Source organism: Ascaphus truei, chromosome 6 (assembly GCF_040206685.1).
Source record: "Ascaphus truei isolate aAscTru1 chromosome 6, aAscTru1.hap1, whole genome shotgun sequence".
Classification (NCBI taxonomy): domain Eukaryota; kingdom Metazoa; phylum Chordata; class Amphibia; order Anura; family Ascaphidae; genus Ascaphus; species Ascaphus truei.
This window is the reverse complement of record NC_134488.1, coordinates 114,815,176-114,841,705: the sequence shown is the minus strand read 5'-3', so window position 1 is coordinate 114,841,705 and position 26,530 is coordinate 114,815,176. Positions and strand designations below refer to the sequence as shown.

Sequence of the window (26,530 nt, the reverse complement as noted above, 5' to 3'; positions counted from 1 at the left end):
CCAGGTGCAACCCCCATAGTACTGGAGTGCCTGGGCACTTAACCCTGTAATGTCCACAAGCCACAAAGAGTATGTGTGGGATAGCGCGCTTCCCTTTTGTGTGTTGGCGCCCGTTGGTGCACTTAACAATACCTTCCTGGTCTCAGTCCAGGACAAACAGTAGGACCCCGTGGATCAGCGGCAATAAATCTGAACGTGCGCTCTGCAGTTTTTTTTTATACATATGTAATTAAGAAAACGTAGAGCCAAACACGTGCTGAAGAATTGCATAGGGCGTTAGGCCGCGACAGCTTTTGATGGAGCGATATGAGAGTTCTTCATAGTTGTACACAAGCTTTCGGGGCCTTGCATGGTCATTTCAGATAAAGTGAATCAACTATTCTCCCCATAACCCCATATTCCGAACACAGAGTGAAACGACAGGATCTTGTAGCACAAACTTTTTTAGCTGCGGCCCCCTTCCTGGGAGCTGCAGCGTTCGCGCCTCCCCTCCCCCGAAGGCACGGCTTCAAATGACGATGCGGGTCACATCACGTGACCCCACCGCCTCATTTGATGTGCATTGCCATGGCGATGCGTGACGTCACATGACTCCCGGCTGCCAGTAGGTAAGTAGAGGTTGCAGAGGCCTCACGCCTCCCCCGGCATTAAATTAAATGCCTGGGGGAAGAGCGTGGGGCCTCTGTAACAGCCCGCGCCAACCCTGCACATCCTCCCGCCTCCCCTGGGGGGCACTCCCCAGTTTGCGCACCGCTGTAATATAGCAGGCCAAGAAAATGGTAATCACTGTGGATCTTTTATTACATCAATTATGCTTTGAAGTTTAAAAAGATCTATATATTTCGTTTCCTCAAAATACAATTTGCCTGGGCTACTGCTATCTGTTATCTATCCACTGGTGTTCATGCGACTTCCTGTAAGAACTCAGTGTTTGAATATCTGTTATACCAAGCGCTGCACTAGAATAAAGCCAAATCCATGCTCTTCCTTCTGCAGACTTACAACACAAACGCACAGGTTTCCGACAGCGCTGGCACTGCCACAGCCTACCTGTGCGGGGTGAAAGCCAACGAGGGCACAGTGGGTGTGAACGCGGCTGCTGTACGGGGTCAGTGCAACACCTCCAAAGGCAATGAGGTGGAATCCATCCTTAAGTGGGCCAAACAAGCAGGTAAGCATTAGCCATGAATGTAGCCACTGCGCAGGGGAAACAGGAAGGCCTCTTACAGGGAGTCTCACCTCCAGTTTTAAAGGACCATGGATAACAAACTCTGCTTTAACTCTCCCCCTCCCCCCACCCCAAACCCTTATTACTACTGCAGTAAACAGAATTAATGGAGGGAAAGTAAACCAAAGAACAGTAGAAAGATTAGAAGGGACTCCTGCATATAAACACCCCCAGGTGCCATTGTTAATATGTTGATCTTTATATAGCGCCCACCATGTACTCCAAGCTTTACAAGAGAGACAGGAAATACAATTACAACAAATAAAATCAGACAATAGGAAAGGAAATACCTGCCCCATAGAGCTTACAATATAATATGTACTATCAGGTTCCATTTTTTTAAAATGGTTTAAAAAAACAAACAATCCCCCCCCCCCCCCCAACCCCCAGACTCCCTTTAATCAGTCTTCCGTTTTCCAGGAAAATCTGTTGGTGTAGTAACCACAACCAGGGTTAACCATGCCACTCCCAGCGCCGCCTATGCTCACTGCGTTAACAGAGACTGGTTCTCGGACAACGAGATGCCCAGAGAGGCTGTGGAGCAGGGGTGCAAGGACATCGCCTGGCAACTCATGCAGAACGTCCCAAACATAGATGTAAGTGGGATCTAACCAATGCTTCTCAAGTTTGTGCTCTTCCTGTGGAAACTATGCATCTTCCCTCCAGCAAACAAGTATCTTCTAAGCTCAGAGAGGTTACCAGAATAAACAATGCTGTGTAACCAGAGGAGCTCCTAACTAGGAGGAAGTAACGTAAAGAACGTCTTTGTGGGTTTGCACAAGGAGTATGATACATTATTGAATTAAATTGGTAGGTTAAAAAAAGTCTCCAACCAAGGAAACCAACAAACCGTGTATAGCCAACTCATTCTGACCAAGGACAAAGCATGGGTTCTCTACTCACTTAGTCTGCGAATATTTACTCACCTTTCCTGGAGTAGCCACTTTTTATCTCAATTTCAGCAGAAGCAGTTTCACTAGAACAGAAGAGAGATAGTCACAACTATGACATTTAGCAATGTACACACTCATCACAACAGGCTTTGAAGACTCTGCAGTCAGTGTCAGACACCAATGTAAAATTCTGTGACAAATACTGGAAGGTTATCTATATATTAATTATTAGCACTCTGTGGTTGGGTACATAGCCCTGAGATCATAGCAAGATCAGTGCAGTCTCCCAGTTTCTATGCTGTACATTTACAATCCCATTCCCAATGCTTTCTCTTGCATTCCTGTTGTATGCAAACAGATGTTATCTTGATATGCACATTCTTTGCCTTTAGTCCCATTGTCACGTACAGCACACCTGTGAGCACGTGACCTGCGTATGGGACAAGGGTTTATACAGAGCTTGCAAGCTGCCCCACTTTTCATCTTGCAAAGGTCCCTCAAATGAGTAACATCTCCCCTAAAACCGTCCCCATATACCACCTGTCACAAGCAGCACACAAGTGGGCACGTGATTTAGATATGCAATCAGGGTTAATACACACGGCTGCTCTAGCCAACTCCCCTTACTCTTCCGCAAAGGTACCTTCAATGAGTTAATATTAACCCCTTACTCAATTACAATCATATCTATACGCTTCCACCACCCGAGATAGTTACGCAAATAAAAGATGTAAAATTTATATTTGCTAGGCTCCCAGGTCCATGTTTATAAAAAAAACCTATGTACTTAACACACAAAAATCTGTTGTAGCAAAATGTGTCAGAAAATGTAAATACTCTCTCCAGAGCGTGTACTTAGTTTATTCAGAGCCCAAACCATAACTTTTTAAATGTTTTAATATATATAAAAATACAGTGCTTAGATTACAGAAAAAGGATTACAAGAACATAAAATTACAATAGATGCAGAACAGTTTATCAAAATAACAGATAAACAAACAGAAAACCCTAAACACTACATTACCATATATCCGGATTTTCTTCCAAAGAGTTCACTGGCTAAGTAAATATAGTTTAAAAAAAAAAGTAACTCTGACACAGACCCTCATTCTGACTACTGTAACCTCCTGCTGTCCGGCCTTCCTGCCTCTCACCAGTCTCCCTTACAATCTATCCTAAATGCTGCTGCCAGAATCACTCTACTATTTCCAAAATCTGTCTCAGCGTCTCCCCTGCTGAAATCACTCTCCTGGCTGCCTATCAAATCCTGTATCACACACTCAATTCTCCGCCTCACTTTTAAAGCTTTACACTCTTCTGCCCCTCCTTACATCTCAGCCCTAATTTCTCGCTATACACCATCCTGACTCTTGCATTCTGCTCAAGGATTTCTTCTCACTACCCCCTTTGTATCTAAAGCCCTCTCCCGCCTTAAACCAATCTCACTGACTGCCCCACACCTTTGGAATGCCCTTCCCCTCAATATCTGACTAGCACCCTCTCTATGCACATTTAAGACCCACCTCAAAACACACTTGCTTAAGGAAGCATATGAGTAGCCCCATGGCTGATAATTAACACCTCATACATGAACCTTGGCCCTTTGCAGACGCACTTACCAGAATGCCCTCCTATTGTCTCTGTACATTCTTCCTACCAACCAATTCGATTGTAAGCTCTTCGGAGCATGGGCGCCTTTTCCTAAATGTTACTTTTATGTCTGAAGCACGTTTCCCCTTTATGTGTTATTTATATTATTTATTATTTATATGATTGTCACGTATATTACTGCTCTGAAGTGCTACTGTATGTACATTAATGGCGCTATATAAATAAAGACATACATACATACATACATACATACATACAAATAGGAGAAGTCACGTGTTTAGTCCAAACACACCTCTGTTGAAATCTAGATTCCTAATACATAGCTAAGACTTAAATATTATTTTTCCCCATGGAAACAACATGAGCCCACCCCGTCGTATATCAGCTGTGAGATTGACAATTTTATGACAGAGTAAGAAAACACCTTTACAAACCAGCGTTTTAAACTTTGCCTCAGTAGATACGCACTCATACCTTTCCTTCACTAATACTTACACACACATGAGTCACATCAACACATTCAGGCGCTCATGCGGACGTGACAAGACTAAGCAGGACTGTCTTACCCCTAAACCTGAGCGACAAATTAAAATCTGTCTCCATATCAAAATTATATACCTCAGCATTTCTGTCAAGTCCCTGGTTCTATGTTTCATATCTTTGGGATGGTATAGGATAGCCACAACCTTCCAGGGATGCGTTGAAACCCACATAAACAGTATCCTGTTGATGTGTGTGTCAGGAAATTTACTTCCAGCTCTGCAAAACATATGTTCCTATCTCTAGAGCAGGGTTTCCCAAACTTTTTTTTTCCGTGACCCGGTTATTTTTTAACTTCTCCTTCGTGACCCACTAAAAATGTTATCGCCTATACTGGCCTATAGGGCCTGCACAGACACACACACAGCCACTGATACACACACACACACACACACGCACGCAGCCACTGACAGACACGCAGCCACTGACAGACACACACTGATACACGCAGCCACTGACACACACGCAGCCACACAGAGACACTGCTACACACACACATACACACACACACACTGCTACAGACACTGCTACACACAGACACACACACAGACACTGCTACACACACACACACACACACACAAACACACACAGACAATGATACACACACACACACAGCCACTGATACACACACACAGCCACTGATACACATACAGCCACTGATACACACACAGCCACTGATACACACACACAGCCACTGATACACACACACACACACACACACAGCCACTGATACACACACTGATACTGATACACACACACACTGATACTGATACACACACACACTGATACTGATACACACACACTGATACTGATACACACACACACACACACACACACACACACACACACACACACTCGCTCTCCCCTATATGCACACAGACACAAACAGTGAATTACAGGCAATGACGGATGTGGGTGGGTGGGAGGACGGGGCCAGGGACACTTGGGTGGGAGGCAGTGACTGGGTGGGTGACAGTGACTGGGTGGGTGGGAGAGAGTCACTGGGTGACAGTGACTGGGTGGGGTGACTTACCTTGCTGCCGGACGCTTTCCCCTGCTGCCCCCGATATCCCCTGCTTCCCGGGACGGAAGGTGGGCTTGGGGGCACGGGAGATGGGCTCGGAGGGGGTGCCATGGGAGGTGAGCTCGGGAAGCTGGCTGCGGGGGGAAGCAGGCCGCCGTAGGAGCTTATACTTCCCCCTCCATCCCACATAACGTGCGGGCCACAGAGGAGCCTGTACTTCCTCCTCCGTCCCATGTTGGGAGCGGGGGGGAGGAAGGGAGCGGGCCCTGCGCATGCGCGCGGGACCGCGGGGGGAATCGCCGCCATTTTTTTAACTTGAGCGGGGGGTGGGGGGGGACGGGAGACACCGCGCGGCCAGCCTCGCTGCGACCTGGCAATTTTGGTGCCGTGGCCCGGTGCCGGGTCGCGACCCACCATTTGGGAAACGCTGCTCTAGAGCAGGGGGGCGCAAACTTTTTTCCCTGCGCCCCCCTGATGGCTGTCCCCTCGCTCCCGTGCCCCCCCCAACCCCAACTTACCCGCGCTCCGGCGTAATGACGTCACGTTGCCATAGCAACGTGACGTCACATGACCTCGCGGCGTCATTTTGACGCCGCGTTGCCATGGCGCCGCAGGGAGGAAGCCGCCGGAGCCACGGTAAGTTAGGTTTACAGAGGCCCTGCAGCTCCCCCGGCACTTAATTTAAGTGCCTTCGGGAAGCGCGCGGGGCCTCTGTAAACCCCGCTCCCCCCGTCGGCAGTGTCGCGCCCCCCCTGGGGGTCGCGCCCCACAGTTTGCGCACCGCTGCTCTAGAGCATTTCAGTTTAACACTAGGCCTGGCTGAGGCGTTAACAGGCCATAAATCTTTATTTTGTACTTCCAACGCCCAACCCCAACTAAATTCCCTTAGAAGGCCATCCCCATACATTGTATTGTTACCCAAATTGTACCTTTTGAACCCCTGAAGCACCCGATGGATTAAAATACATAACATCTCATGATATTATCATGACACACATGTTCCAATTCAATAGGTCATTCCCAATGGACATTGAGGCACACAATACCCAGGTTTCCCCACAACCTTCTAAGCAGTGTGCGTGGTCAGGTTGGTGCGTAATTTTAATGAAGAGCCAAGAAATGACTGCATAACTTTATTGGCCACATTTTATAAATGGAAAATAATGTACCAGTCATGTCAATAGAAATGCTCACGGATTATGACATGCATCATAAAACGTATCAGGAAAGACCAAAGGACCTCAACAAGTGTACACTGAGAAGAGGGATTAGAGGACACGATAGACCCTGCAATATAGAAGTATATTGCACGGAATCATACTAAAATGGAGAGACCGCACGCTTAAATTGGAGGACAGTAGACTCCATATAAATTTGCACTGAAAAGGTATATGGAATAGCCTCCGAGGTGGACACTACCATAATAGAGTATTTCAAATCAATGGATTCAGATAAACCAACATTTTAGGAGAATTATCAGGCTATGAAAGAAGTCATAGTGCTTCTTCATATTTATGAAAGCTTTCAAAATCACTTCTATTCAATTATTTGTTGGGGTGCGCTTTGCTTGCTTTATACCATGAGCCCATACAGGACCCAACTAACAAGTAGTATGTCAAACTGCACTCTACTTTTAGGTTATTATGGGAGGTGGAAGAAAATACATGTACCCTAAAAACACCCCTGACGTGGAGTACCCCAAGGACGAGAAGGCGAATGGCACACGGCTTGATGGTTTGAACCTGACCAAAGTTTGGCTCGAGAAGAAACCAGCCAGTAAGGTAAATATTGCATTGGCAAATGTCAGGTTAACCCACTTCAGTTGTGAATGGATCGAATACAGACAAAGTTAGGGAACAAATGCCCATCTTTGCACCCTAAAGTAAAAGATCATACGAAACAAGACGGATCATCTCTTGATAATTATTCCTAATTCTTTCCAATAATTTTTTAGCATTACCTTCTACTAATGCCAACCAGAAAAATGGCTCCATTTTTCAGCACGTACTGGATTATAATAAAGTGTTATTCGATGAAGACCATGCATATTGGTAACCATCTTGTTATGCAGACCTTTCCAGTAGGGTCACACAAAAATCCTATTGGAGACTGTTGTAGTCACAAACGTTCCATCTGTCCCATAGAGGCTGTGATCTTGTGCTTTCTGTGACAATGGCAGCCTTAGAATGCGTCACTGAGGTTTGTGATTACATGAAAGCCTCACCTCTTTTAGACAGCCCAGATCCCAAATCAATGGAATTCCAGTGGGGCAGTTTCTTCCTTTACGAAGGAATTGCAGCACTATGGCAGAATACGAGACTCAACCAACAGATTTGACACAGCGTTTTCTATCAAGAGGCTACAGTAAAGGTATCCTTAGGAAAGCATATAAGAGGGCTAAATTTGCCACTAGACTATCCCTTCTTGCTCCCAAAATACAGACAGAATCACCAAAATCATTTGTGTTATTGGTACTTATAACCAGAAATAGCCCCATGTTCCAAGCATAATACAAAAACATTGGCATATCCTATTGCAGGATCCATTACTATGCCAAGTACTAAAACCAACTCCAATCCTGGTGAGCCGACGTGCCAAAAATCTTAACGATATCTTGGTACATAGCCATTACAAACCACCTACTATAAACACACGGCTAAACAGATCGCGCACTGAGGGGTCTTATACTGTAGATACTCCTCATGTAAAGCATGTAAATACATCACGCCATGCAAGGGATTTAACCACAGTGATCACACCAAGTCCTTTCATTGGTGAACTGTAAAGCAAATGGCGTGGTCTATTTGGCTGAATGCAGCTGTACAACATAATATGTAGGAAAAACCTGCAGTGAGTTTCGACGAAGAATTTTGGAGCATATTGGGAGCATAAGAAATAAAACGGATACTCTAATGGCCCGGCATATGAATGAAACACATGCTGATAACCCCTATGCTATTAGCGTCATGGCTATAGACAGGGGGTTTCCCAACTACAGGAAAGGAGATTGGGATAAGGAATTAGGGAAAAAAGAGGCACGCTGGATTCACACGCTGCATACCCTTAGTCCCAGGGGGGGCGCAAGAATTTCTAGTGGGGGGGAGGGGGGGTGAGGGCGGCGGTTACAGGGGGCTTGCACCCTTCTCAAGGCATTTAAATTAAATGCCGGGGAAGGCGTGAGGCCACTGTAACTCCCTTACCTGCTCTCTGCTGGCTCTTAAATGGCGCATCGCCATGGCAATGCAGTGTCAAATGACTCCGCGGGGTCATGTGATGTGACACACCGCCATGGCAATGTGACATCACATGAACCGCAGCGTCATTTGATGCTGGGTCCTTGGAGATGGGGGCGCGAATGCCTGCGGCTGCCAGGCAGCGGGCGCAGCTCTGGAAGTTTGCACACCCCTGCTCTACGTCACTACTACATCATAATAAATTACCTGGCAGCCTAATCAGGCATTTACTACTTTCTACCCGCGACTTACATAATCAGTGCCAGAATGGGAGATAGTCACACCTTGCAAACAGGTTGCCATGACAACCATGGGCTATACAAATGCCACTCTGCACCTTCACGGGTTACCTACGACTAAGGGTTTGAGAACGCGGAACGTACGTCAGGTCGGATGGATGATGTCACTAAGTCATCCACTCTAGTCCATTGGGGTTGTCGGTCAGGAGCGCTCGGGGGCTCCAGGTATGTTACTTAAATGCTTGTCGAGTAAACCGCTCGGTAAATACTGTTCAATACTGTGCTATGGCTGTTGCTACTAGAGCATACGTACCTTCTACTAAAGGAACAATCAGAGTTTTTATTGGCATATACTACTAATGGTAGCCAAGAATCAGTGCTAGGCCTGTAGATCATCAGATAAATGGAGCACAGTACACAAACTGCTACCTCAATATAGCATTTACCCATATCATGTACACATTGCAGTGCAATATAGGGTGCATCACTTCAACTAATTATGCATATTGAGAGTACTCTGTATTAAGCCAGCACATTCAGTGACACTGGGGTAAATATACCAAAGCATTAGCACTGATATAATGCTTTGCACCAGTGCTGTTTAAAGTCCACCACAGTTTACAGTTTTTACTGCATCTAGCAGACCAGTGACATTATACTAATACCTATCTGGAGAACAATAGGTTAATAACAACAACTGCTTCCCTACCATTTGTCTATAGTTAATTAAAGTATGCCGACCCCTGTTGCATTTATTTGATCATTTTGTAACAGTACAGGATCATAAACTAGCAACATTAAACATAGTATCCAACTAGCTAAAGATAATAGGCATCTTTATTTGTGCCTGAAGCACTTAAGAGCTGTTTTTGGGAATCTATGATGCTATTCACCCAACGCTACCATCATTCACATTAGTTATACAGACCTATTATACTGTACTGTATCCTTCGTCTAGCACTATCTTGACAACTAGTCTTATGAGGGACACACTATGATTAGTGCATATTATTATCCACATACCTCCAGACGTAATGTTCACCAGGGTTTAGGACTATTAGGAGTCCTTATTATAGTAATCTACGGTTCCACCCACCGCCCACTCTGACCCACCCAGATGATGTATTTACTTTGTCTGTCTTTTTGTGCACACTTATTTTAATATAAAATTAATAAAATTAAGTTTTCATGATGTCATATTAACTCATCTCAAGTGCATCATGCCCTCTTGTGCCTCCATTACTCTTTTAGACAGCGGGGTTAACATTTCTTGGCTCGAATCCGACCTGAATCCATGGGAAGCTGCACCAGCACCACCAGCAGCAGCAGCAGCAATCTATGGAAACCTAGAGAAAAGGACAAAACCTCAATAGACCTCCCTGCTACATACCAATGCTTCTATTAGTCATTTATTTTTTAAGTTGGTTTCCGAATACAATAATCTGCTGTTTAAGCAAGATTCAGGGAAAGTATTCTCCCCAAGTATTTAAAGTCTGGTACAGTTACTACTGTTTGGATCAGTATTTGCATGTACTGCCAACGATGCTCATGCTGCACTAGAACACTATAGGAATCAAAAAATAAAAAGTGGTTTCAAGACATGGAAGCTTCACACTTTTTTTTGTTTATTTCTGTGGCATAGAATATCTCTGCCAGATGCTAAAATACTGTGGAGACACACTGTACCCATAAAAGGTGCCAAGGGAAGCACTAGAAGCCACACAGCTGTATTTCGATTAGTGTGCATTGGGATAACCCAACACTCTTTTTTCCCCTTTAACCACTTTCTTGCCAGAAGCAACAACATTCCTGCGGTTCATATGGCAAGGTCTTACATGAATGACTCTGGGTAATCTGTTTTTAAGACGGTTGTGGGGAATTCCTATGGTTCCTTTCATCATTGGGAAAACCACATTTTAAAACATTTGTGTTGCCAGCTAAGCCTTGATGCCAAAGATTAAAGGAGGCACCTCAACACCTTTCCTCATAGCCATGACCGTAACTACACTATGCATAAAAAGTTGATAGCATTTCACTTCCCTGGCTCATTAGCAGAAAGACGGTCCCCTATTGTATTTCCCAAATCTTCAATCTACTTTTTGGTATTCCAGCCACCCACAATAACTGAAAACAGACATTGTCATTCTCATTGGAGAGTGATGGCTTTGTGGGCGAGCAAGGTGAACCAACTACAATGACCTCAAATGTACCAAATCTCGGTTTTCAAAGGCAAATTCTGTATGTAAGAAAACTTCCAGGTTGAAACACTAGACATTTAGTAAAGATTAGTCTTGCTGGTTCGCCAAATGAAGATTTTCTTAATTAAATGGGTGCAAATGAATGCCCCACCTTTCAATATATATCAAATAGTCCACGGCACGGTTCTTTTCTTAATTTAATCAGAGACATATAGAAAACATGTTTTACAGCATCATTTCAGTTGGTTGCATCATTTCAGGCATATAGAATGTAGTTATAGAGCGGAGAATCCTTCGTTTCATTGTTAGCTTGGTGATGTTCAATGATTTTGAATTCTATAAATTCAGACACACTCTTTATACATTCTCTCAAGCAGTCTAAACATAGCAATCACCTATTTTTCTCAGTGTCAGCTGAAAATATTCTTAGTAAATCAACAACATTAGAAATCTGTTTCTTCATTTAACAATATTTACTGTGACATAGTTTCTTCTAATTGTTCTGTCACTAAGTAACTATAGTTAACCCTATGTCCCTAAACTTTTAAGACCTAACTCCATTGTATTCTCTTTTACCAACTATCTATTTAACTAAACTTTGAATCCAAACTATTGCAATTTAGCAGACATTAAACATACACCTGGCTGTCTTCAGCTTATCTTTGCAGAGTCAGCTAATTTAATTCTAAATTACATATTTTAAATAGTTACATGCTGGACATATATGTATATAGAGAATATAACATAATTAATATTTAGGGTGATTTCAAGCCTATCGTCATTTAGCAAATAAATGGTTAAAAAAATAAATAAATAATTTAAAGGATGGAAATAGTTGGATTGTTATAAAAAAAGTTTGATTTCTTTTTACCTGCCCTTTAAAAATACACAGAAAATGCATATAATAAGTAGAACACAGATTAAATATAGCACTTAAAGTTCTGTCTATCTACAGGTCACTCGCTATGTCTGGAACAGGGACCAACTGATGGCTCTGAGACCTGCAGAGGTGGATTATCTTCTCGGTGAGTTTGAATATATACAGTAGAGGCAACGTTTATTCTAACATTTGCTGTAAACTAGCCGGGTTACATTCTGGGTATGTGCTGGGTATGTGCTGGGTATGTTCTGGGCTAGTTTGAGGCACGTTTAAGGCATTTCTGCATTGACTAATGACCCATAGGATTAACACAGCAGGGATCCCTGGCAGTCCAATTCAGTTTGAATGGGACTGCCAGGGACCCCCCGCTGTTAATCTGATAGGCCATTAATCAATGCAGAAATGCTGGGGCTAGTTTAAGGAAAGTTTAAGGCATGTATTCAGAATGTACCTGGGTGTTTCCTGGTTTTTTTGGGGAATTGCCACTGGTTTTTGTTCGAATAAGAGTTGCCTCTACTGTAGCGTCACAAACTGCTCTCCAAAGTTGCATACAATATTTTAATATGTAATGTCTCCAATGGGTAATGTCTAATGTATTGTTTATGCTAGTAGTTTAGCGAGTCAACCCAATGCCTAATTTAATGCTTGAATACTTCACCAAGAGAAATCAAACATCTCAAATATAATAAAATGTAAAGCTGAAAATGGAGTCTAAAAAGGGAGCGGGTACAAAAGGTTACTTAAGATCAGTTTCGTAGAATTGTAGATTTAATAGAGAATCCGTGCCATAGGTCTTTTTGAGCCAGTGGATATGCATTATGAATTGGAGAGAGACCAATCTATGGACCCTTCCTTGCCGGAAATGGTGGAGGTGGCTATCAAAATGCTGAAGAGGAACCCTCAAGGATTCTTTCTACTTGTGGAAGGTACGTGACAAACATTTAATATTAACTTCACTCAGGCATCTTTGCCCTTGGGGGAGCGGAATGTACTGAGAATAGTACAAGTGAGGAAAACAAATCATGTAGGCAATTTGACGTTTCGCGCGTTAAACAAATCGCACTATTTTATGTTCACTGAACATAAAACAGTTACTTCTTCGTTCTTACAGGTCTGACTGAAACGATTCAAGTTCCTCATTTGGGAGAAATCTGTACCATCATTAAAAAAACCACACAAAAACAAAATTGATATACCACACCAGCCCGAATTAAAGGGCATTAGGCTGCGCTTATAGTGCCGGCGACACAACGTCGCGGCAAAACAAATGTATTGTCGCCATCGCGTGCGCTTATAGTAAGTGTGACGTGAGCAAGCGACATGTCGACGCAAAATTTGGAAGCTGGTCAAATTTGATTTTTCAGAGGCTGTCGCCACATGTGACTACCTCTGAACCAATCAATGGCCAGGTCGCATGTGATGTCGCTGCAAAGCGAAATACAACTTTCGCGGACGGCGACGGGGGTGACGTCACCTGTTGCGTCGCCGTCGCAAGCACTATAAGCGTGGCCTTAGGAGTGCAGTGGAGATGAAATGCAATTTTTGGCATTAGCCAGTGTTTCGAGCCTTGGTTTACAAAACCATAGTTTTAGATGACTGGGGTGTGTAGTTCTGATCTGGAGGGGACAGGGGATGTAATAGCAGGGTTGGCAGTATATATGTGCATAAACTCAAGTGTTTATAGGGTATTTTCTTTCATTTTCAGGTGGTAGAATAGATCACGGTCACCATGAGGGAAAAGCAAAGCAAGCTCTGCATGAGGCAGTGCAAATGGATATTGCCATTGGTCTCGCAGGGGAGCTGACCAGAGAAGAGGATACATTGACCGTGGTCACTGCTGATCACTCCCACGTCTTCACCTTTGGGGGTTACACTCACCGGGGCAACCCCATTTTCGGTGTGTGTTCTTGCGTATCAGATTGCATAGCCTACCATCAGCTTAGAAGAAATGCTGCATTGCTACAGCTTAACACATTCCCGATAGCCAGAGAGACGTAATATGTCTGATGGTAATACATCATAGAATAACATGTTTCTCAAGGAATTATTATTGCATGGAGCCTATGGATTAAGAGCAGCAAGAGCCACCAAGGTCAAGCAACAGTTCAGGAGGTCAATTTAGGAACAGACCTATGCCCAGTGACTTTATAGAAAGCCTTCTACAAACTCCATGGCCTATAGGTATCATCTGTTGCGGTTACATAAACAAAGAATACAACAGTAAAAAAATAAATTAACTTGGCCACCTACTCAGCCCAATTCCCATCTGTTGTAAAACCACAGAACCTATTAGATCTTTGGTTGTCTTTCATATATAGGATTCAACCGTATGTCCATCCAAAGCACATGTATTCTTATTACATGGTTGCGACAGATCAAAGTCTCTGTGGATCTGGCCCCTGGATTATTTTTTGAAGACATTTCATAGACGGGTATTTGAGCAAATCAAAAATAGCACATGTCACATGTCTCAGACAGGTCTGCCTTTCGCCATTATCTCTTAGCAGTAATAGTATACGCCAAGGGACATGCCACCCACGACCATCCACTCTTCCTTCCATTGTAGCCGGTTTTGGCATGACTCCTTTTTCTGTGCACAGGTTTAGCACCAACGCTAAGTGACGTGGACAAGAAACCCTTCACTTCCATTTTGTACGGCAACGGTCCCGGCTTCAAGATGGTGGATGGGTCGCGGGAGAACGTGTCCACTGTCGATTTCAGTAAGTAATAAAACCTTTTGGCTGTTATGGTGGGCAAGTTTCAAATGTCATTTGAGAACACGCCACATGCAGCAGGTTCAAATAAATCTCTTCGCTGAAGTCACCTTGCTGGTTGCTGTAATCAAACCGGATTCGGGGTATTGACTACTAGAGCCGACAGTAGAGGTATTAGAGACAATGTTTCCCCCTTTAAAGTTAATTTGTTCACTCAAAATACATTATGTTATAGTAGGTTACATTGCATAGATTAATCCATAAATATTTCACAGAACATTGGATATTCACCCTTATTCAGATATAGCAGTGTGTTGTATTTCTGCCCTTCTATATATGGCGGCACAGATGTAGGCAGACTTGTCTTCACCCGGAGCCGCAGCAAGAAAAGCAAAATGCTGCAGCTTTTTGGAAACAAAATCCGCGGGCGGCTCTGGGTTTAAGGGCATTCGTCTAGATCACATCTCTCGCAGTGACGATCCCGGCTGCTGGGGGGATGGGACGGGGATGCTGCGGTTCTGTTTCCACTGATTTCCCTGCGTCTGGCGACACCACAAGAAAAGGGAACAAAAAAAGAAACCTCACAGAGAGTAGACCAGGAATGGCCAACTCCAGTCCTCAAGGGTCACCAACCGGACAGGATATCCCTGCTTCAGCACAGGTGGCTAAATCAGTAGCTCGGTCATTGACAGCACCACAAGTGCTGAAGCAGGGTTAGCCTGACCTGTGGGTGGCCCTTGATAATTGGAGTTGGCCACCTCTTGAGTAGACAATGAGATCTGAACAAGGTTCACAGACCAGTCCATCAAGTCTGACTAATAAACAGATATCATCACTATAAACTCCTAGTAATCAGTAAACATTAAAGGCCAAAGTTTTCCATCGTATGTTTATTTTTCAAACGCCGTCATACTGAACAGTTGGGGGGGTCGGATTTAACCGCTCTAGTTTTTTGTTGCTCTGTTATACTTTAAAATAAGCCCTAAAACCCATATTAAAAGAGCTGTTCAACCCCTCTCACATTCGTGTGACAGTCGTAAACTTTAGAGAACCTTATATGAAAATACGAGAGCTGTTTTTTGAGGAGGTCCTTTGTAGTTTGTATGGAAAACAGCTTTGTTCTACCTCCTGAAGTGGCGAGGACGAGCCAGGGCAAGAGTTGCCATTGTACAGAACAGCAGGCTCGTGTGTTTTGTAATAAAAAAATGGAAGATACTGCAGCACCCTTAAGGCCCTCCTGGGGAAAGCACTTCAAAAGTGTGACGGAAGCAGAGGGGAATTTGAAGCTAAAAGTCTAGCTGATAATAAATGTGGCAGAATTTTATAGGGTTGCCAGGTGTCCAGTATTGAACCGGACTGTCCTGTATTTGGATACTCTGTCCAGTAAAAAATGAGAGGTAATACTGGACATGTATGTGTCCGGGATTACCTCTCTGGACATAGTGACCTGACCGGCTTGGGGGCCCGTGAGATTTCCCTGAGCAGGGAGAGCGCAGGGCTGTTGCTAGGGGGCTGGGCAGCTTCCTCCATCCTGATTTTCTTCTTCTTTTTTTTTTTATTAAAATGTGTTACCAGGAAGTAAAACAGAAGGGAGGCTGAGCACACCAAAAGAAATGCAATAATTTATAAAAAGGTCATTTTATTGACTGATTACAGTCACAAACAATGGATTGTTTGTGACTGTAATCAGTCAATAAAATGAACTTTTTGGCAAAGAGTTATAACAATACATGGTTACATTAAAAGAACAGAGATTATACAGTCAATTCAAAGGTATTTCATGCACAGATAGATTTGGAAAATTGGGTACAGGGGATAAATGGCTGGTGAGTTTCAGATTGAAATAGAGCAGCTTTAACATCACCAAACATCAGCGAATGGCAGCAAACGGCTCACACCCTTTAGCTGCCCTTTGTCTGCGCCAAAGACTGATTGGCTGTTGCTGGGTTATGCAGCCAATCAGGAGCCAGGAGTGACGCCAAGCAGAGGAGGAAACAGCATGGAGCAGAGAGGTGAGAGGGGTGTGTTTGTGTGTGTGTGTGTGTGTGTGTGTATGTGTGTCTCGAGCGTGTTGCACCTTTCACCATTTTGTTCAGTATGTTTGAAGAAGCCACCTGGTAACCCAAGGCAGAAACCTTTGAGGAGCGCAGTCTCACCGCAGTTGTGCAAATCTGTCAAATGATTTCCTAAACAAATAAAAAGCCTTCATCAAACACAGGCTCTCAAGTGAGCACATACATTATGGGATTAAGGAAAACAGGTACAGTATCAGGTAGTGTCAGGTAGTGTCCAAGTTGTAGCTGTGAACCAAGGCTACTTAATATTTTAGGATGCCCAGTTTTAATGGTTTACGGTGCCAAAGTATTGGCACATTGCTTGAGGGAAGAATAAAGTAATATAACCTTCAACTAGGCCTCACATGCTGGAAACTGGAGTGGGGTGGGGTGGTCCACTTCAGTTTGGATCAGGCACACCACTCATTAGGGCACGTAAAAACAAACACCCCCCCCCCCCCGTCCCCCACAGTTAAAGGGATCCCTTCCTAGGACCAATGTGAACAAATGGCAGCAGCTTGTGTTATAGGTTAAAACGAGGTTCGACACCATTCCACAAATCAAAAACAAAATGTGTGTGGACTGTATTAAAGGTTCAAGCTGACCGTAGATTCAATGAACTAAGTCTTCTTGAGATAATGTTTGATTGTTGGCAGCACTATTTGTTTAGAGACATTAAGGAAAGAACAACGATTACCAGATAACATTCCAATGAAGGCAATATTGAAATATTTGTTTATTTAAGAACAAGCAGCAAAGTAGTAAAACGAGCTTTAGGGGGAATGTCATTTTTCTAAAGTGAGTTGATTTTTGTTGTTGCGTTAAAGACTCCTTTGTGAAGTACGGAAGCTAAAGTGCAAATGTCATTGCCATGTTACCAAGCAGTTTGTCTAAATATTAACACAGCAAGTGTGTAGCAAGGGTTTGTGCAGCGGAACTATAAATCTGCCAACTAGTTTTAGAAGCATGTTGATAGCTAAGTTGTCGCCATCTTTCTTTTACAGCTCACTCAAACTACCTGGCACAGTCAGCAGTGCCCCTGCGAATGGAGACACACGGGGGGGAGGATGTGGCAGTGTTTGCAAAGGGTCCAATGGCGCATCTTCTCCATGGAGTTCATGAACAGAACTATATACCTCATGTCATGGCGTACGCTTCGTGCATTGGCCAGAACCAGAATCACTGTAAATCAGGGGGGGCCCATCATGGCTCCGCGGCATCTCTGACCCTGATGTCCGCTGTACTATCCATCCTCTGTCTCCACTTCTTGTTTTAACTGGACCATGCAGATGCACAGCCAGAGAAGAGCTACCTCTTACTTGTCAAGCCTCACTGCCCCTCTACATATTACATAGGTGCTAGAATGAGATCGCCCCCGTGATGAGAACCAATACACAGAGACTACCGCTTCAGGATCCTTAATAGGAGAGGGTCATATATCGGCAAAAACATATACCATGCTCTCGCTTCCAGGAATTTCGTTCTTGGGAATGCATTTTAAAGCACTTTCTATTCCATTATTCTACATTTTTATAACTCTGCGGTGTTACGCAATTTCTCTTTTGAAAATGCAGAACATCGCTATACATAGCGAGCTCAATGCAAAAAAACCCAAATGAGTGGAAGTACTCACTTGCCTTAAATGGGTTAATACAGGTCATGGATGGATCGAGTCCGTATTGAGTCATTCTTTGCATCCATGGCAGTGAAGTGGTTAATTAGGGTGGCGGTATGGCAACTATATTGACATTATGCGATACTTGCCCTGGAAACCTTTTCCACTCGTCTATTTGTTTATTCTGACATTTTAGGTCCAAACGGTCACAAAATTTGATTGATATGTAGACCAGGGGTTGACCAACTCCAGTCCTCAAGAGTCCTTGAGGACTGGAGTTGGCCACTCCTGATATAGAGCTTACAGATTGAATATATACATTTCCAACATTGCATCTCCATTTTCTTGCACACAGCAGATATATTGAAAGAGGCAATGGTATGGGGTTTGAACAGCACTAATGGTTTAAAATGAAGCCTGGCACGAGATCAGGGCCCATGAGGCCCTCTACATGTAACCTAAACACAAGGTTTACATTCACCTCCTGGCTCAAAACTGGGACATTATAGTAAGGTTATGACCTGCACTTGGTAATGACCATTCCAGAAGAAGACAGACACTGCCAGTAGTAAATACTGTACTTTAGTGCACTCAAGTTCTCTAGTGAAGGGGTCCGTGTGTCTAATCACAGTAGACAAAAGAAAGCATTAAAAGCAGCCTGGTTATCAAGCTCTCTGTTCAATATGCTCTGAAGCGAGGGCTAAAGAATAGAAGAGTTCAGCACAGGTAAACGGCTACACCGTCTATTGAATAAGGGACTAAGGAAAGCTGTAGTCACAGTTAGAATGCGAGGAAGCACGATGGGAAATGAATAGCACACTATGAGCACAGTGTTTTAGGGGCTCTTACGAACGTCCTGTAATGCAGGGAGAATATTGCAGCCTCACCTGGGGCAGAGCCGGATTTGTGTGTGTTTGATGTTAAAGACTTATTCGGGTTGCGAACGTACCGTCTGCAATCTCTCCCAATCAGTTTCCGTCATTACATGTCCATATTACGCGAAGGGAAAATCTCTCGGTAGAGAATTGTCAAATATGGAGTAAAGTGGCTCAAGGAGCAACATTTTATGACAACAAGGTGTTGTAAGCCAAGTGTGTGTGTCTACACCTGGATGTGTAACTTTAGTAAAGCGTTCACAAGTTATCAGAAATTAGCTTTTTAAGCCTCCATACAAGGACACATAAGAGTAACATTTTGTATCAGCAGTATAAAAAATAAGCTGAGTAACATCCGTCCACTTTCCTTGGCAGGAAAGGATCAAAAACCTTAAATGTTTAGGTTTATGACGTAACCTGATTGGCATTCAACGGTCCATGGTGCATTTTATGTAAAGCATTACCTAAAGCCGTGCCATAATTGTAAGCAGAAGGTACATGGTTTGAATTACACACGAACCACTGAGCCATTGGGGTTATGAACTCCTCAGACTCTATTTTGCACACGAGGAAACTTGCGTTTGCAGTTTTTAATCTTTTCCATAAATGCGTATTGGAAAATAAACAAACCTTCTGCCAAAACCAGTTTTGAGTAGTAATTGCATTCCTTCTTAATTAAATCTACATTAATATGCTATATAATCTACTATTGCTCAAAAGGATTGCTTTGTCTTCAAGACCATCCACATCCTGATTAATGTCAACAACCAGTGTGTAGTAAACAAAACAGAATAAGGATACACACAATAGTAGGAAGAGGGTTTTTATGTTTTTTTTTTTTTAGACAAAGCTAGATTGTATTGTATTGTATGTCTTTATTTATATAGCGCCAAAAGTGTACTCCGCGCTTCACAAAGAATACAGTACAGGGAATTATAATAATACAATAAGTGCAGCAAAAATCAGACAATAGGAAAGGAAATCCCTGCCCCGAAGAGCTTACAATCTAAGAGGTTTGTGGGGAAACATACAGAGAGAGCAGGTGAGGGAATAAGTGTTGTAGATGGCAGTGCTTGGCCACAATGGGTGGTATAAGTGACTGTGGGACAGTAGCCACGAGTGCAGGATTTTGGGATGCTTGATTTGTGGGGCATGTTTTAAGGTTAGTCAGTGTTAACCATTTCATTTAACACCATTTACAGGGGAAGAGATGGCAGGGAGGTGTGGGTAAGATCAGGTGTGTATGTCTGGGTTCAGGCTTAGGGGAGATCCCCAGCAGCAGGAAGGAGTAGATAGAGGGTGTGAATAGAGGATTTGTGTGGGTGTTTTTTATTTAGGGTTAAAGAAGTTGTTGGGAGAGAGGTGTATAAATAATGGTGCAGTGGGGAGTGGGGAAGTTGGAGAGAACAGAAACGCTCACAAAGGAGTGAGGAAACAGTAAATAGAAAATGCAATAGGGAGGGCATAGTGAGATACAGGAGGAGAGACTGGCCAGTTATTGGGGGATAGGAAGAGTACAAATAATCACAGCTTTTTGAAAGTAAAGTTCTCACAGTTATAAAGTTGTTGTGTAGAGTTCGGATCCTCCTCAGTCTTTACCTCCAATTTCAACTCCAATTTTAACTCTGCTACACACTTAAATGTTACACTTTGATGTTACACAGCCATATGGCTCAAAGCCAAAGTATCCTGCCTTAAGTATGCTAAAACACAGCCATATTGACTAATAATTAAGGGAGGGGTCTGCCTAATCAACAGCCACACCAAATTGTTAATTACATTTTAGGATCTTGCAAATTGATAGTAGAATCCAGTTCACACATACCAATATTAATACATTTTAAAATCTGTAGCAATTGATAGTAGAATCCAGTTCACACATACCTGTTTGAAGAAATAAGTCAGAGTGTTAGTCCAGATAGATAAGTTAGGGCTATGTTCAGTGCTCTGAATCTCACCATCTTCTGTAATGAATGGTAGCATATCCCAGAAAGCACTGGCTCACAGTCAGGTTTACGAACCTGCACTGGAAGCCATCTTGCTATTGCCATTCATTTCTATGGTAATAGCGTGAGCAAAACGACATGGGTTTCTTAGTAAATCTGCCGCACACACCTTTTGGGTAATGGATGAAGGTGCCAAAGACAGAAACTCTGTGGCAGGAGCGTCATAAAAATAATGGATACCTGGTACAGGGACTTTCCATAAGAGAACAATTCCTTCAAACGTTGTGACAGAGGTTTGAGTTAAAAAAAAGTGAAAGTTAAAGGGGGTAGTTCTTCCTAAGAGCAAAGTTCACTAATATCAGTGACTTGTTAAGAGGTTAAAAATATTTTTAAGTTAGTTTGTAAACATTGTGGGCCTAGATTAGGGAGGAATTTCATATTCTGATTGCTCCCTTTTGTCTGCCACTGTTTTGTTCATTTGAACTTGGCACACCCTGTCCTCAGTGGCAAGGAAAGGGGGGGATTGGGGGTGTAGAAAGAAACCAACAATAACCCTGAAGCAGTGGCAGATTGAGCAAGATTTTTTATATGAAATGCACAGTCCCATTCAAAGCTGAATGGGTTAATAGCAGGTTAATAGGACATCCTATTGCCAAATCACACAGAAATTGGCAACAAATCCTCTAAAAAGACAAATGATTAGTCATATGAGGAAGCAGAGGTGAGAATTAAAGAGAATTAAAGAACGTTCTTTTATTTATATAGCACCACCCATGTACACAGCTTTACAGAGATTAGAAAATTTTTTATATGTACATATACAGACTAAAAATTCAATGCCAGTTACATTGTTATATTGTAATTAGGTTTCAATCCAGTATATAAAGACAAAGTGCTACGCATACAGTATGAAATAATAGGATATGATTCAAAAGGTTAATTAATATCTTCTGATAGATTCAGTCACATTAGGATAGGATTTTAAATTATTATGGGATTGCAGCTGTGTTGGATTGTCTAAGAAACGGGGACCCTGCAGGTGACATTTGAGTGACCATAGACAACTGAGGTTCGAGCTGATGCAATCATAAGAGGCTATGGAATTGGGTTGGCTTAACAGGAGTTCTAAGATCTTTCCGGAAGACATGACATATTTTGTTATTCCTTTGTATGGTGGGTGGGCATTTTCTTATCAGATATGACATCAATTTTAAGATGTAGGACCTTATCTGGTAATAGAATTAGTAGCAAGGGCTGACTGAGAGATATTATCTGGACAAATATTGTGATGCCCACACCTCGTTGCAGTCTCTTTTTGTCCCAGATTAAGGCAGGAAACGTAGTATTTCTCTATACAGGGTTTATTTACAAGGATAAATTATACACTAACAGGCCCACCGTCCCTTTAAGTCAAAACAAATAATAAAATAAATGCCTACTCCTCTAGGAGACTAACTATGCTTGCAGCTTCAGCCCCTACTAACTGCTTGGACAGCTAAGCTGGTTACCACTCCAAAACATGTCCTGGCATATGCAACAACATAGTCTTCAGTAGTTTAATATGTTACTTAGCTCTTCTCTTTCTGTTGGGGCTCCATGTAGTTCCATCAAGACCCTGTGAGAGCTCAGAGAATCTCTCCTCTGTAATTCCAAGGTTATGGACCAGATGTCCCCACTTCAGGACAGTCTCGTGTCCTTCCTTCTTAAGGGAGCTCAGCCCTACGAGAGTTTAGAAAATTTCTCCTCTGTAAGTCCAATGTTAAGGACAGGATATCACCGCTACAGCACGGTCTAGTGTCCTTCCTTCCTCTTCCTGGGATTAAGATCCAGGCAGTCCAAGCAGACTACGCGACCACATCCAGCGGGTCTAGTGGACTGTGCCAGCTTCCACAGCTGGGGAGAACTGTTCTCTGTCCCCCTTCTCTAGGAACAGCAGTCGCTCTCAGCATGGCAGCTCCCTGTGTCTGTCTTAAAACACTCCCTTGTTCATTCAGCAGTTTATCCTGATTATCTGCAGCAGAACTAGCTACTCTAAGGGAAATTAACTCTCTGTATACTGGAAAGTTCCATAGCTGCCCTATTCCAGTACCTAGAGACAGTGATGGCATCACAATATTCAGTAGTGTTTAGGATAGAGAAGGAGAGAAAGAAGGGTTAACACCAGGAGAAAGAAGGAATCAGGTTTAACATCATGATGTCAAGATTAAACATAAGGATTCCACTCAGGAATAGAATATGCAAACATTTTTGAAGATATACCTACTGTAATTTGAACATCACCGCCATTTTGTACTATTTTTGTATGTGAGTATTTATCTTCATAATAAACATTTACTTTTACGTGCTAAAACCAGAAGGTTGAGTACTGTTAGATGAGGAACATAAGGAAATGCTCTAGTACCAGGCTAGTGATATAATTAAATCCAGATTATAGGCAACATGGGTGAATCCATATTCATATAAGCAATTGAATGAGTATAGCCGTGAAGTCTACTCAAAAGCCAAGTGATCCCTGAAAATGTGATAAGTGATATTGTCACCAACCCTCTATTTCATTGGGAGTGTCCACTTCAAATGTGAATTTTTTATACTCACAATCACCACTTCAAAGACTGGATAAGACGTGCAGCTGCTGACAAAGGATCCAAGTAGCAAAGTAAAAGTAGTGCACAGCCAAAAGGAGTTAGGAGAGGATCCAATAATGCAAAAAAACTATTTAATGGAGAATCAAGGCATAGAGAATAACCTCCTTGAGTACTGTTATGCTGGAATAATCTATAGAAAGATGCAAAGGACATTAGAATACATAAGAGATGGGCAAAAAAAAAAACAGGTGTGAAAATCACATCATACCAGAACTTTACATTTCAAAACCAAAAACACCACCAGGCCAAGTGCCCATCACTAGATGTTTCTTGCCATAGCTTTAATTAAAATAATAATAATAATAGTAATAATTTCAGGTTTAATGTTTTAGCTTTCCCATTATTTATGAATTTCCTTCCTTTTTTTTTTTTTTTACATTTGAAAACATTTTCAATGCTTTAGCGTGACATTTTAGCTATTTTCTGGGCTGTGAAGAGTTCCCCCTCCTCCCCATAATTTGGTAACCAATACCAAGTAAATACAAATTTGGTAAAACCAAACGGCCAAAACTATGTTAGAACCAGGAATTCCTGCCCCAAAAGAGATTATAATCTTCCCACCAAATGCCAGACATCTAGAACTATAAAATGTGATAATCGGTAAATAAAAAAAGAAGCCCGTGTGAGCACATTTCAGACAGGTCTGCAAATCTGCTTTTCACCGTTATCTCTTAGCATACAGTGCTTCCACTGCAGCTATGGATTCTGGGAAATGACATGCAAATGAGCACCCAGTGTTATGCTTTGCTTCATGTCCATTTTAACATGGACCCCTATAAACAGCTTTTCACCACAGCCTGGGTTAAAGAAGTGCATAGCCAGTAAACCTACACACAGACAGCTGTTTCGACCAATTGGGTATCAGTGTGAGGCTGGTTACATTGGTTTTACAATGTGAAGCTGGAATAGGTTTCAATAAACATTATAAAATAATCAGAATAAAACCTCCTTCCTCAGCTCTGTAAACACAGATCTTGATCTATGCATTGCTTAACCCAGCGCTGCGCAAACTGGGGGGCACGACCCCCAGGGGGGGCGCGAGACTGCCGGCAGGGGGGCGCGGGGTTTATGGCAATGTGACGTCATGACGCCGGAGCGCAGGTGAGTGGGGGCTAGGGGGGGCGCGGGAGTGAGGGGACCGCCGGTAGGGGGGCGCAGGGAAAAAAGTTTGCGCCTCCCTGGCTTAACCCATTGACCCATTAACCCATTAAGAGAGAAGGAGTGGCTCAGTGAGTAAAGACACTGACTGGCACTGAGTTTGAAGCAGGGGAGCCTGGTTCAATTCTCTGTGTCGGTGACCTTGGGTAAGTCACTTTATCTCTTTGTGCCTCAGGCACCAAAAATATAGATTGTAAGCTCCATGGGGAAGGGACTGTGTCTGCAAAATGTCTCTGTAAAGCGCTGCGTAAAACTAGCAGCGCTATGCAAGAACATGCTATTATTATTGTCTGCTTTACAATCATTCACTTATCTGAATGGGTTGCAAGTTCGTGGCAGATTAACATGAGGTTCTTAGATCTAGTTTTTCATAAATCTGTTCTTCAGATGTATTCTAGTAGGATGAGGTAAAGGGAATACATAAATCTTGGGACATGTAAAATAAATAGATCCACAAACAGGGAGATTTAAGATTTCACGTCACAGGTACACGCTGCAAACTTTGTAAACATATATGCCAAGATCCCACAGCCAGTCACAAATATTGAATGTTCTATGTCAAAGGAACATTTTGCTGCACATCAATGAACGCAGTATATGGGATTCAATGCAGCAAATGTGAGCAAGGATGCTGCATTGGTGAAACCAGACAAAAACGTAAAACCAGAACGAACCTACACAGACACACAATAACACGCCATTAAGGAACATGCTATACTGCACTTCAGTGGGACAACCACTTCTCCCAGCCAAATTATCTCATAAATGATTTAAATATCCAAATCCTGAATGGAATGTTTAAAAGCATTCAAGAACAGAAAACATTTAATCTCCAAAATGATAATACACTAACACTAAAACAAGGGAACTTAATGCTGATATGGGGTTTTAACCCATGACCATACTTTTTTTGCCTCAATGTTTCTCTCTGCCTCTGTGAATTCTACAATTAACACCCTCTCTCCACCCTGCACACTGCGGATGGATGTGTGGTCCTGTGTCTCACTGTCCCCTTCATTCATTGATTGTCCTGTGTTTTTATTCCTTCTCTGCATCATCTGCCTTAGGCTGAGTCCCCACTAGCGCTGAGCGGGCAGCGCTTGCGGCAGTTACTTACATATATAGACAGTGTTCGACAAATAATTATAACCACACGCCCGTGGCGAGTGGATTTAGGCCGCTCCCAGATTGGGTTAACGCAGGGAAGAGGGCCGGCAGGCAGCTCTGGGTTAGCCCCTTCCCCTGATCTCCTCCCCCTCCTGCCCCTGATCTCCTCCCCCTCCTGCCCCTGATCGCTGCCCGGGGGTGCCCGCCTCTGAAGGGGGTCCGCTTCGGGGGGGGTCGTGCTTCGGCGTTGTCCGCTTTTGCGTGCTGCGGCGTCGGCTGCTTCGGGGGGCGGGGCGTGCTGCGGCGTTGGCTGTTTCGGGGGGGGGTGGGGGGGTGCGTGCTGCGGTGCAGGCCGCTTCGGGGGGGGTGGGGCGTGTTGCGGGGGGGGGGGTGCTATGCTGCGGCGGTGTCCGCCTCTGGGGGGGTGGCCCCTTGCAGAAGCCCTCCTGCCATGCGGAGGGCCCTGCTGCAGTGCAGAGGCCCCCGCTGCCATGTGCGACGCCCCCCTGCCGTGTGGAGGGCCCACTGCCGTGCGGAGGCCCCACTGCTGCCATGTGCGACCCCCTGCCT

At 43.5% G+C, this 26,530-nt stretch overlaps 1 protein-coding gene across 3 annotated transcripts in view; it reads left to right on the top strand.

Annotated features, from left to right (window-relative positions):
* LOC142497703 (alkaline phosphatase-like) overlaps positions 1 to 19,746 on the top strand; it is a 49,608-nt gene extending 29,862 nt beyond the window's left edge. For all 3 annotated transcript variants that reach the window (XM_075605872.1, XM_075605873.1, XM_075605875.1), the window contains exons 5-12: positions 997 to 1,171; positions 1,649 to 1,824; positions 6,934 to 7,077; positions 11,922 to 11,991; positions 12,638 to 12,772; positions 13,552 to 13,743; positions 14,447 to 14,566; positions 17,619 to 19,746. In XM_075605872.1, coding sequence (XP_075461987.1) covers positions 997 to 1,171; positions 1,649 to 1,824; positions 6,934 to 7,077; positions 11,922 to 11,991; positions 12,638 to 12,772; positions 13,552 to 13,743; positions 14,447 to 14,566; positions 17,619 to 17,890 — 1,284 coding nt within the window. In that variant the 3' untranslated portion in view covers positions 17,891 to 19,746. The remainder of the gene's footprint in view (positions 1 to 996; positions 1,172 to 1,648; positions 1,825 to 6,933; positions 7,078 to 11,921; positions 11,992 to 12,637; positions 12,773 to 13,551; positions 13,744 to 14,446; positions 14,567 to 17,618) is intronic.
* Positions 19,747 to 26,530: the final 6,784 nt, after the last annotated feature.